The 13,330-nt window shown below is 44.1% G+C and overlaps 1 protein-coding gene across 6 annotated transcripts in view; it reads right to left on the reverse strand.

Annotated features, from left to right (window-relative positions):
- The window catches only part of VPS54 (VPS54 subunit of GARP complex), a 555,456-nt gene that overhangs the window by 420,914 nt on the left and 121,212 nt on the right, over positions 1 to 13,330 (reverse strand). For all 6 annotated transcript variants that reach the window (XR_011203675.1, XM_069234226.1, XM_069234229.1 and 3 more), the window contains one exon: positions 6,999 to 7,125. Coding sequence is in view for 5 of the 6 variants with exons in the window: in XM_069234226.1 (XP_069090327.1) it covers positions 6,999 to 7,125 (127 nt within the window). In the remaining variant the exon portion in view is untranslated. The remainder of the gene's footprint in view (positions 1 to 6,998; positions 7,126 to 13,330) is intronic.

Here is a 13,330-nt window from a genome sequence, read left to right on the forward strand (position 1 = left end):
AGTGCTGGGGGTTGTAGCTATAGGTAGCCTGAAGATCCTTTGGAGGAGATGCAAACAATCCTTGGGAGCTGCAAGAGACATGGTGCACGGGGTACTGTCCTGCATGGGAAGGCAAGGGCTTACATCCACCAAAGTTGGACAGCTGGCAGAGAGGACCAAGAGGATTACTCCGGACCACCACCTGTGATGCAGAATCCACGCAGCTCAGGATGAGAGGAGATCCACGCAACCGATTGTCCATGCAGTAGGTGCCCGCGGATGCAGGAGAGTGACTTCTTCACTACAAGGGAGATTCCTTCTTGTGCAGACTGAAGACTTGCTGCCCTTGGACGATGCATAGCTGGGGAAATATTGCAGAAGCTGGAAGGAGCCGTGGAAACAATGTTCCAAGCAGAGACTTCATCGTGGATGCAGATTGTCTGTTCCTGGAGGGTCCAGTCGCAGTTCCAGTGGCTAGAAGTTGAAGTAAGGTTGCAGAGGAGTCCTGCTGGAATCTTGCAAGCCGAATCTGAGGACCCACCCAAGAGAGAGACCCTAAATAGCCCAAAGAGGGGGATTGGTCACCTAGCCAGGTGACCATCTTTCAGGAGGGGGCTCTGATGTCACCTGCCTGGCCTGGCAGCTCAGATACTCCCAGAGGTCCCTGCCAACTATGGATTCAAGATGGCAGAACCCAGGGACCCTCTGGAGGAGCTCTGAGCACTAACCCTCGGGGTGATGGACAGGGGAGTAGTCACTCCCCTTTCCATTGTCCTGTTCCGTGCCAGAGCAGGGATTGGAGGTCCCTGAACTGGTGTAGACTGGTTTATGCACAGAGGGCACCAAACGTGCCCTTCAAAGCATACCAGTGCCTTGGGGATGCTACCCCTCCTAAGCCATGTCACACCTATTTACAAAGGGAGAGTGTGTTACCCCCCTCTCCCAAAGGAAATCCTTTGTTCTGCCTTCCTGAGCTTGAGCTGTTCATGCAACAGGAGGGCAGAAACCTGCCTCAGGGTTGGCAGCAGCTTGGGCTGCCTGGAAAACTCTAGACGGCTGGTAGGAGCAATGCTGGGAGTCCTCTAAGGAGCCCCCAGACTGCATGGAATCATACTTCCAATACTGGCAACAGGGTATGATTTTGACATGTTTGATATCAAACATGCCTAGGTTTGGGGTTACCATTATGTAGCTCGACATAGGTGATCTATGTCCAGTACATGCATAAAATGGCTCCCCCGCACTCACGAAGTCCATGAAAATGGCACTGGAGTTTGTGGGGGCACCTCTGATAGTGCATGGGTGACCTCGCACACAGGTACTTGCACCCTGCCCTCTAGGTTAGGAGGGCCTGCTATAGGGGTGACTTTCTGACCTGGTGCAGTGACCTATGGTGGAAAAAAGGGGCATGCACCATTTCCCGCAGGCTGCAATGGAAGGCCCGGAGAACACTTTGCATGGACTCCCCATGGGTGGCATAATACATGCTGCAGCCCATGGGGATGGCCTGGTACCCCAATGCACAGGGTACCATAGACTAGGGACTTACATGTGGGCACCAGTATGCCAAATGTGTGATGAAAATGGTACAAGTTACCTAGTTAGAAGGGAGAGAGTATAATCACTGGGGTCCTGGTTAGCAGGATCCCAGTGAGCACAGTCAAACACACTGACAACAGGCAGAAAACGGGGATAATCATGGCAATAAAGAGGGTGCTTCCTACAATTAGGATAACAGATATCATAAGCAGAATACGTAAGGGGGCTTGAAGTATCTCTTAATTAAAAAATGACAGATCTTGACCCAAGTGTATGCTGACAGCAGTAACATTGAATGCACTAATGCTGAGTAGGCTCTCTGCTGCATAGGACCTCAGATAAACTGACAACAGACTTGACAATTTCAGAAACAACAAGTTTCGTATTTACATATTGCCTGCAATAATCTACATGTCACATGGGAACAAGGATTTGACATGCCAAGGAAGACTGCAGACGATAAAACAACTCAAAAGAAAGTGTGCATTAAAGTAAATTTTAAGAGGAGTGGAACAAAGGAGTGGGGCTGTGAAATATGACCTGGTTAGCTACCATTTCTGAAAAGGGAACGGTAGCAGGGATGGGGACATGATAACAGAACTTGGGCACAGATATGGATTGGAATGACATGGATGGCAATATAGTTATAAGTGTTAAATGCTCCTGAATCTTCGGTGGAAGAGTGGAGAGGTTGTTAATCCCAATTTGCACATTTCCCATAAGCGGGATGGTATGCTTGAATAATGTGACCTTGTCATTTGGATTTGAAAATGGTCTTCCTGTACAGTTTAGCGAAAAAATATTAATAAAAAGGTTTTGAGAAACATCTAAGCAGTGGGCATAAAAAACCTGAGTACAAAAGTGGCAAAAAGGATTCAGTTTCCTACTGTTACCTCTACAAACATTTATTAAGTCTGGGAAGAAATAAGGTAGATATGTCAATATAGCCAAGACAACAGAGTTGAAAGCATCAAAAGGGGTAATCACAACTACATACAAACTTCAATAAATGTATTAGTTGTCAATGGCTGACACCTGCACTTCCTCCCTAGTGTGTGTGTTGGCCAACAATGAGGATTACTGAAAAGGACCTTTCGGTGCAAGCACCAGGGGATTCTTTTTTTTTCTTTTTTTCTAAAGGGTGCAGAAGACGTGGAATGCTTCCGTGTCTGGCCCCGCCGCCCTCCCACCCACCCACCTGTGATGTCAGCTGCCGCAAGGAACAATGACATGTCAGAATTTCCACCGGGCAGTGAGCAGAAAGAGGTAAGTGTTATCTCATGCTCTGGTCAAGACAAAGCACTGATAAAGATCTACCCGCTTCTCAGGGAGGCCTCACTGCAACGGTAGAGTTTCCCTTTTCAAATGAGGCCTCTGTGAAATAGTTTCCTCGCTGTGGATCGTAGCTGTGTGAAATTCACAGCCAGGAAACTCACTAGACCTCCAGGGACTAGGAGTTGAGGGAAGGTGAGGCGTGGAGTTGGTCCCCTTGGTGAATAGGCCAACTCACTTGGGAGGCCAAAATCAATATAATTTTTTTTTTTTCTCCAGGGGACGGGGTGGCGATCGTGCCCTCACCCGGGTAAAATGAAAATAAAATATTTCATCTTTTAAAATAATGACCTTTTTCACCCCCTATCCACACCCATGCTAACACCCCTCCCCCCCAGACCACTACCACCATGGGAAAAACACACATTTCAACAAAAAAGTAAAATAAAATAAGTGTAGATGTGGGTTTGGCCCCGAGGACATGGGCCAACCACCTATGGGGATCAGTATTTTTTTTTGCATAAATATGTGTTTTTTTGTGGCAGAATACACTTTGATAAAAAAAAAAAATAAGCCACAAAGCACAAACATGGAAAAAATGTGCTGCATTATGCTGCATAATTTGCCTTTTCTTGCTGCATAATTTAGACAACCCTGTCGTATAACTGGGTGTTCTCCTGGCAGTATACTTACAGTAAGCCTGATAATAGCACTGTGTGTTTTCACAAGGAGCATGTCTGTGCACAAAGTGGAAGGGGTATTATGTCAATGTTTGCTTCCTGAGATCAAACGTAGATGTTTGGCTTTAGGAAATTAGTTTATACTGCCAATGGCCCAGCACATCCGACAACAATAAGGTTTTGCATAAGCCATGCCAAAAGTATGCTGTGGGTTGGGTATGTGGCAAGGGGGATTAATACTGTGTCTTTTTTTCTCTTTTTTGTTTTTTTAAGTACCTTTCGAGAAGCTGCAGGTTCACTAAAACGTTTCTGTTTAATTACTTTTGCACATATCTCACAGACATACACACCCACCAACTGATTCAGAACAATACTCACACCTTTTACGTAGGACAGAGTTTAAGAAAGAAGGTTCTAGCCAGTGAGCAGATGTTGACTCGATGGATGACTGCTGCTCAGGCCCTAACTCAGGATCAGGATGAAGAGCTCTGAGGCAGGTTCAGAGCCTGAGGTAGCAGTTACTGAGACTGCCTCTGAAGGAGAGGAAATGGAGCAAAATCTGTAGGAGATTTTTCAGCCGGCGGAGTTCCATCCGATGACTCTTCCAGTGATTTGGAGGGTCATGACGATGGCAACCCTGATGACCCTTTGCAAACACAGTCTGAGCATCAGAGCGACTGTAGCAGGCTAGATCAAACCAGAGAGCAGGTATGTGCAACGGCAAGCAGAGGTGGAGGGCTCCTTTTGCATCCCCCCAATTTAGTTCAGCTGCAAATTCCACCTTTACTGGTGACACTGGATGTGAAGTCGATATGGACAATTTTTGGCCAATTGACTACGTCCATGTCTTTTTGGTTGTTTACTTCCTTTAGCAAATCGTGGAGCAAGCAAATTTGTGTGCCAAACAATTTCTGAGGGAGCGGGTATGCATGTTTTAAAATAAGTCTTTCTTAAGTTATGAGCGTACGAAAAGACAATCAGATCACAGTGCTTTACAGTTGGGAGTGTTGGGAGAACACTTGCGTTACGTAGATTATGTGCAGTCCCCTCTGACAGAGTTGCATCAAGTCCAACTTGAAAAAGAGGCTCAGGAGTTATGCAGCTGAAACGGTGTAGTTTAAGCTGTGTCCAACAAGCACGAGCACAGGAGATCCTGAATGAGTCCACTGGGACCGCACTGCTCCTTTGTAGACAGTGCCTTCACCAGGCATTCGATGACAGCACAGCAGATTGCTGATTGGGGAAGGTGAGTTTGTAGACAAGCTTTCGATGCTGCGGTCATCTGCTTGGGGCTGTGTTGAGTCGGTGTGCGTTCAGCACTGCAGCAGTCTCCCTTCTGAAGTGTAGGCGGGATCCAGCAATGCTCCCTATCAGGCGTCTCTCCGCTGCAGTAGACACAGGCTCGGGAAGGCAGGAAGGTGCCCGATCCCTCTCCCGACAAAGTATGCATTTAGAGCACAGCACAAGCAGGTGGTCAGGCACAGTCCGCTTTGAGAAAAAAGATGCCTGATCTCTCTCCCAACAAAGTACTCATTTGGAGCACAGAACAAGCAGGTGATCAGACATAATCTGCGGTGAGCCCAAGTTCAGTTGTCTGACTCACAAGGCTTAGAAACAGGAGACAAACCAACAAGCCCTCAGAGAATCTTGGTTTCAAGGATGTAGAGAACAGGTTCAGTCCTTCTCACTCCCAGCCAAGAAGCAGCAGGCCAACACAGCAATGCAGGTAGCAAAGTGGCAGTCTCTTTTACAGCACTGCAGCTCTTCTTCCTGGTAGGATGTCCATGCTTCCAGTAGAGTTCTGATTTGGTGGGGTATGGCGTCCAGTATTTATACCCATTTATCAGCCTTTGAAGTGCCGAAAGTCCCTGCCCTCCCTTCCCTGATCCCAGACACTCTACAGGGGGGTATGCAGCCCTGTGTATGGGGAGAGACACAGCCCTATTCAGGTGTATCAGCTTTTCCCTCCCATCTGGCCCAGGAAGACCCATCCACATGGAGATGGGGCATCAGGATTCAAATATCACACTCAAGCTCCCTTTGTGTGTGACTGTCTAAAGAGAATACACAAAGTCCAGCTGTCATCTACCCCAGAGATGTATTTAGAGACAGGCAGAGGCACAGAATGGGTATAGTAAGAAAATGTCAACTTTCTAAAGTGCGATTTTCAGACTTTCATTTTAAAATCCAACTTCACTCTAAATTGTGATTTTAAACTGCGAATCCAGAGACATTAAACTCCAAATTTCTATCTTTTCCCAATTGGACTTTACACTTAAAGAATGCTTCAGGGTAACTCCAATGTTAACCTATGGGAGAGCTAGGCGTTGCACAATTTTGCACTACCAGGAAAAGTTAAACTTAAAAGTACATGTACAACCTTTCAAATACACTGCACCCTGCACTTGGGGCTAACTAGGGCCTACCTTAGGGGTAACATATGTAATAAAATGGAAGGTTTGGACCTCGCAAGTGGGTGCACTTGCGAGATTGAAAGGGCAATTTAAAACTGCACACACAGGCTCTGCAGTTGCATGCCTGAGACATGTGTAAAAGGCTACAATCAGTGCTGCAAGCCCACTGGTAGCATTTAATTACAGGCCCTGGGCACATATAGTGCTCTTTAGTAGGAACTTACAAGTAAATTAAATATGCTAATTGTAGATAAGCCAATATCACGATGTTTGGAGTACAGAGCACCTGATCTTTAGAACTGGTCAGCAGTGGTAAAGCGCCCAGAATCCTTAAGCCAGCAAAAATGAAGTCAGAAAAACAGGAGGTCTGAAGGCAAAATGTTTGGGGAAGCCATGCCAAGGATACCAGGTCTACCAGGACAATATGCATTTTTTTTTAACCAAAGTTTGATGTTTGCACAAGCTTCTGGGTAAAATTAACTGGTGTCAGCCATGCAAGTTACGCACCCCCTGGACTCCACTGCTTATCTAGTTTAAAAAAATGTTCAGGTTTGCCTGGGTGCAGGCTGAGCTATGGTCCAAAATCTACAGCTACCCTCACTGGAAAAAAATGGTCAGTTTTCAGGGGAAAATATGAAGCATCCATGTTGTGTTTTGGACCATTTCCTGTTGCGGCCACTAGGCCTACCCATAAAAGTGGAAGACTTGGGGGATTGCCAGGTGGAAGGAAGTTTTAGCTCTCCTCAAATTCAAGAACTTTCCATCACAGAAATGCGAGCATATTTTTAATTTTTTTTAGTCAAAGTCAGAGCTTTGAAAGGGATTCTGCGTCAAAAAAAAAAAAAAAAAAAGAGAGAGCCACGCAAGTCACCCCACCATGGATTCCCCATGGATTTGCAAAAAATGGGCTAGTCGAGTGAAAAAATGGGATGTATCCATGATGTGTTTCAGGCTATTTCCTGTCATTGTCACTAGGCCTACCAACACAGGTGAGGTACCATTTTTATTGGAAGACTTGTGGAAGCATAGAATAGTAGAGCATTAGTTATTACCAATTGGATTTTGCTGCATTTGTGCCTTTCAAATGTAAGCATGAAGATGTATACATATTTACCTCTTCCAAAATCTGAAAATCTTCTTCCAGCGGCCTGTTCAAATCACTTCTGGCATATCCAGAAAACTCTGCAATCATCATTTTATCAATAAGCTTTTCCAGTTCACAGAGCTGAGATCCAAGATGCCTATCAAATACAAAAAAAGACAAACAGCAGTTGCAGCACAATTACCAAAGCATGTTTGTGATTCCATAAACAATTTAGTGGACACAAGTAGAAAATAATGAAGATGCACAGAACTTCATAACTGAAACCAAAACTACATTATTCACTTTTGAGATCCATAATGTTAATTGTGTTTAATTCCTCTTGAAATAGCACATTATGATTACACCATCAACAGCACTTCGGTACCAGACCTACAAGCACTTTAGCACTCTAAATTTAAATGACTGATTGAATATGATGTACATTGGGGCAATCTCGCACTGTTGTAATATAGATACCTAAAGAAGCACTTGATAATAGGGTTTAAAAGTTTTGTAGGGGCCATCATAATGCAATAGTAAATTTCTGGTGGTTGCCTATATAAGTTTCTATGCTGAAAACACTGAAGAGGTTCATGTTTTACCCCCTGCCCCCTCTAAAACCTCACTATAGCACAAAAAGCTTTTTAGGGTCAATAAATGTCCAAACTATTGACTTTGTTAGTACTAATTTCAACAATACTGGTTCATTCTTTGACACTGTAAGTCACCAACATGTGCTAACCTAATATGCACCCGAAAGATATATTTGAAAAATAAGGAGTTTTGTTGCATTTTAGCAAAGTAGTGATTCTACACAAAACATGGGAACTTTATAAGAAGTGTTTTTTAAGAACTAATGGACCAATAAAGAGCAATCTAGAGGTCACTCTTTCACTTTGCACTACTCTAACTACCACTGTAACTTACATCACAACTTTCCTTTTTCACACCACTCAATTCAATCTTACTGTCATTCTAAATTCCATATTCCACTCACTGTAGTTAGGGTTACAAATGTAATGCATAATTACAATTTCATACAGTCTTTCTCCCACCAAATATTTTTTTCCAACACAAAAGAAAATATGCAAGATAAAAGAAACTGGAAAGACATAGAACAACAAAACGGTAAATAAAACATTACCCTACAACAAAATGATCTTATTTGCCTGAAGTCCCTTTTAATCGCACACTCAGTCTAATTGAACTGGCTACTACTGAAGCGATTACCCAATGTGCTGCATGCAAACAATCACTAGTCACAGAGACTAAATTTGTGTGAGAATCGTCAAATGCAAGACAGTGATCTGCATAAACCCAAACTTCAGATTTAAACACATCTGAAAAACAGATTGTCAACAAGTAATGTTTTTTTGCCATCTCGGAACACACACTTTCCCTCCTCGAATTTCACAGCATTCTTGCACACTTCAATCCCCCCACCCCCCTTTAGATCAGACCACAAAGCAGTTTCCTTTCTCAAAATGTGAGAGATGCTGGACACGTAGAAGATCAGCTAACTTAAAGTCTACCAAACAAGCTCTCTCTCTTTTAGAATTCATATAACTCTTCATCTGCTTCTGTATGCTTTTATGTCCAGATATCCTTTACTACTCAAATCCCATCGCTCCCCACTTTTTTTTTTTTTTTAAACCAATAAGGTACTGATATCAAACCAGGTTTGCAAACCTATCAACAATGTGTTAAAAGACAAACCAGGCAGAACATTTGCACTCATCCTGTAAGGCCATGAGGTAGATTGAAGAGATTTCCTCTATTTAATCCTGCCTTTCACAGGAAACTGAATAGACTCTTTCCCACCTCTACTAAATCCCTCCAACTGCCCATTTTACCCAGTGTAGAACACTCAAAACACTCTTGCATTTTACCCCATAGTTAGCTAAACATTCATACATTTCAATACTGGGGTCCACTGTCACTATCTTCAGGAAAGTCTTAGCCACAAAACACATCACCCAGCAATTCAGCAATTACATCAGTAGTAACGTTCTGTACCTTCTTGATCTCTTACCCCTTTGCAAAACACCACAACATAACAATTCCAAAATCCTTGCTCCTTGGCACAGCAGCAAACTGACCTACTATATGTATACCCAACTTCTTTCAAGGCAAATCCACAGGGTGGAACTCAACCACATGTTTTGACAGACGTTCCCTTCCCTTTCCATACATAATCATTCTTCTACCCATTTATCTATCATATTATCCCTCACAGGCCAACCAAAATGTCCACATGCATGTCTTCTTCTACCTGAGATTCCGAAATGGCCTTCATAACATAGACTGACTATCTTTTTACACTATCCAAAAGGAGGTGTAGTTGTCACTTTTAACCAAAACTCCATTATCCACTGTCAATTACTTCTGCACAATGCAATATGCTCCGACTTTCACCAACAACCTTCCACTTGTCAGGCCATCCATCAGCAATATATATTCCAAAATATTTTTCTGTCTGGGAGCATATGCCATATTATATTGATTGTAACCTGGCCTGCTGCACTAGCTAATCTTGTTGTCATTGTACACCCCTTTCCCCACAAGGTTTAGAGGCTTCTTCAAAACAATCTCATAATAGACACTGGACAAGTGCAGTTTTGTAAAGACTAGATCCAACTTATATGGAGAATCCCTCATGAAAATTTGATAGTGGATGACCATCTAAGCAGGTGGACCCTCTGAGACTTTGCAAACCTATACACAACCTTAAATCACCCTTAACCTTTTATTGACATCATAACTGGTGACACCCACAAAGACTACTCTACAGGCGCAAAGATTTTTCTCCTGGCACAGATTTTTTTAGTAACTCTATATTCTTCATTGTATGTAAGATACACATTGCTTACAGGTTACCTTACTGGTACAGAAGTATCTTTTAAGGTTATGTGATGCTTGAATCCCTTGAATTTCCCTAGTCTTTCACTCTGAAATCTCTCCTGTACTGCTAGAATATAATGATCTGTGTTCCCTGAAAAATATTTATTAATTCCTGGATTTTATGTTTATTTGAGTACCACTTACAACGGTGGATTAGCTTCAAGATCCAGCCTGATTCCTGTGTTTCCCTGATGTGGCCATCCTGTAATGGATTCCTCATTTTCTGCAACATAAACGTTGCCTCTGGTGTGCCTTCCTCAGAAATTCATTTCTGACCAAATATAACCGGGCAAACCAATTCTGTGTCCAGAGTAGCCACATGGTTGTACATCTAGTGATTGTAAATTCCCTGCCCTTCTATAACTTGCCAACTAATGTTCTTCCTACAAACATGTACCAATCAATCATCACACCTACTTATTTCCCATTAATCTCAAAATCACAAGTGGGAAACCCTCTCTGCTTGCTACCTTCTTCACCTACATGAAGAATAACATTGGATGGAAGAGATGCTGGCTGAGGTTGAGGATTGCTGTGCTATAATGAGGCTCTTGTTGCCACTTTCAGTAGCCTCAGGAATGTTTGCAGTCTGGGGGGCCATCAACAGCTAACTTGCCCAACACCTACATACTGATTCCAATTCGGGGGGCTGGTGCCTGCAGCCGTTGCTGCAGACTGTATGATTGCTGATGGAGACTTGGACCGGTGTGTGGGCTAGTGAGGAGCTGCCCCGCAATTGATCTGTTGCTGCCATGTCTGCCCATGTGGCTGGCCGCAGCAGAACCTATGGATTCTTAGCAACTGCAAAGTGGGAGGATCCTTTTGCTGTGGTCCGTGGGTGTGGTTGGTGTCTCCCCTTGGTATGTAGCTGTTTGGGCAGCTGCTGTGTGTGGCCTTGATCCCAGCTGAGGAGAGGAAGTCGTCATGGCTGAATGGGAGCCTGTTGTGGTGTGGCAGCCTCGTAGGAGATCCACAGGATCATCCAGCCCTCCTCCTTTACATATTGAGACCAGCTGGACGCCTACTGGTGCAACGGCTGTGTGTACCAAGCCTTTCCCGGTCCAGTAGTGCCCAGAGGGCACTGAAGATACAGATTGGAACACAGTGGAACAATGGTGCACTGTTTCTCACCAGTGTCTCACTGGAACCTGGTTGAGGCTTGCCGAACGTATTACAGAATTGCATATATAATGGCATGGTGCAGCAGGCTTCACTGGGCGACACCTCAATTGATTTTCAGCTGACTGGTCTGCGTGCTGGTCCGGTCACGACACCTGGCGCATTCCACTGATTAAGGTACGCAAATAGTCTGCTTCCTGCCTTGCATACCTCTACTGTTACTGGGTCAAAATGGGTAAGTCAGACAAGAGGCACACTAAGCTCTCTTTTGGCTCAGGACTATGTGCTTGCATGGCAGACAAAAACCAGGACACTCCAGAAAGTGCGACTCCGGACCATGACATCAACACCACTGTGCAGTTTGTAAGGCACAGTCTGCGGACAACTGGTGGGAAGAGTGATAACTTTCCAGTGCGCAAGGACTTTTTGACCAAGCACCTGGACAAGCAAGACCCCAGGACTGACTTTGCAGAACATCGCATTTCAGTCAGGGATGACGACAGAACCATATACAGTGAAAAGTTTTGCAAAAATGTGAGAGTCCTTGAGGTAATCAAGGCCAAAAACAAAGACCCTGAGGCTTGCACTAGGTATAATAACCTTAGGTTCACTGCCAAAACGGCGACCACCAACATGGACGATATGGCATGCTTTATGGAGACTCTCCTCTCCAATCAGTTTGGTAGAGACAGCTTCCCTCTTGGTTCCATCAATGTGTGGGCACACAGATAGTTGCTGTCTATGCCAATGCCAGGCGCAATAGCACAACTCATAACTGCTCATCACATGAATAACAAGAACTGTGACACGTCCCGAGAACTGTCTATCAAAAATGCGACTTAGGCTCTGCGGGGGCCACGGTCTCAGTATTCCCACACTTCATGCTTACTGGGCAGAACGCCCAGAGATTTTTAGCTGGGGTCAAAAAGAAACTGCAGTCCATAAACCATCTGCATGTAATGCTGTATCCATCTCACAATTGAAGGACAGATGTAAATTTTTGGAGCTCTACAGTCAGCTGCATCATTACTCAATTTTCTAGGAACAGCTGGTTGATGTTCTATGGGTGGCGAATGATGAAGCAGATGAATGATTAAGCAAATTTGGGCATGGATAACCATGACTGATTCTATTTATTGAACAATATTGGTTTTTGTATTGTGCTGTGATGCTTGAATATGGGTGTGTTGTCTGCCCTTCTTTATTCAAAGGGGCAGCGGGAGTGTTTCAACCTCACTCCTCCTAGCCTCTCAACCGGAGGAGCGACTGCTTTGTATTTGTGGTAGAAGCAGAGTTTGGTCTGCTCCAGCCTATACCACGTTTCATTTTGCCTTTTGTTAAAATGAAATTTCTTGTTTTCTTTTCGGGGTTGGACAGCTTTACTGCTAGATGAGGATGGAATTGTGGTGGAGGGTTTTTGGGAGATTCGGGAGCCTTTTATATCTGGAAAATGTCTTATTGTTACTAGTAACAGACATATCTGAGAGCAGGTATTGGTGCCTGTCCATACACTTTCCCATTCCTATTCATTAGGAGGAATGAAAGGATTGCAGCATGGGTTGATGTTTCAGTCACTGACCTGCATTGTGCAGAGAATGATGACACATTGAAGGTCAGGAACGTTGCAGCCTATTTGAGTAGACAGAGGGAACGTGGTCTTTCTCCAGGAGACACACCTGACACCACATAATAACAAATGGGTCAAGTCTGGGAGACTGGGTGGTTGTTGCTGGTTTGCCTTCTACAGCACCCATACTTGGGGTGTTCTTTTGTGGGCAAGAAAGGAGTTTCCTCATGCATGTGAAAGCTGGCTAAGGCTCTCAGGTGCAGGCTCTTGATTGTTCAGGAGTTGCTATGCGGGTTGTTCTTCACATTCATCAATATTTATGTCCCAAACTTCAAATGCCTGCAATTTTATTCTGGTCAGCAAACATATAAAATGTTTAGCTCCCAAACTGCAGTATGGGGTGGATAAATTACTCACTACATATCACAGTCTGGGAGTAAAGACTTTGTAAATTATTGCAGATCAGACCGGTTCTATCTTTAGCACCATTCCAGATGGATCTGAAAGTGGTCATCTGCTACTATAGTCAAGCAAGATGTATTGGTTGATCATTGGCGGTTTAGGTTACCCGCATCACCAGATTTTAAATTAACAAAAGGTTTGATTTATGGATTATTTTTTCGGATTTTGGCTCCTCCATACATCAATAAGCCACTCTCCTGTGCAGGTTCAATGATCATGCACCAATGGCCTTGGAAATGTAGCTGTTGGCATGGACTCAAATGTGCAAGTCAAGCTTTCCCTCCAAAACCTTTCTGGTCTTAGACTCGGCTTT

This window comes from Pleurodeles waltl, chromosome 5 (genome assembly GCF_031143425.1).
Source record: "Pleurodeles waltl isolate 20211129_DDA chromosome 5, aPleWal1.hap1.20221129, whole genome shotgun sequence".
Lineage (NCBI taxonomy): Eukaryota > Metazoa > Chordata > Amphibia > Caudata > Salamandridae > Pleurodeles > Pleurodeles waltl.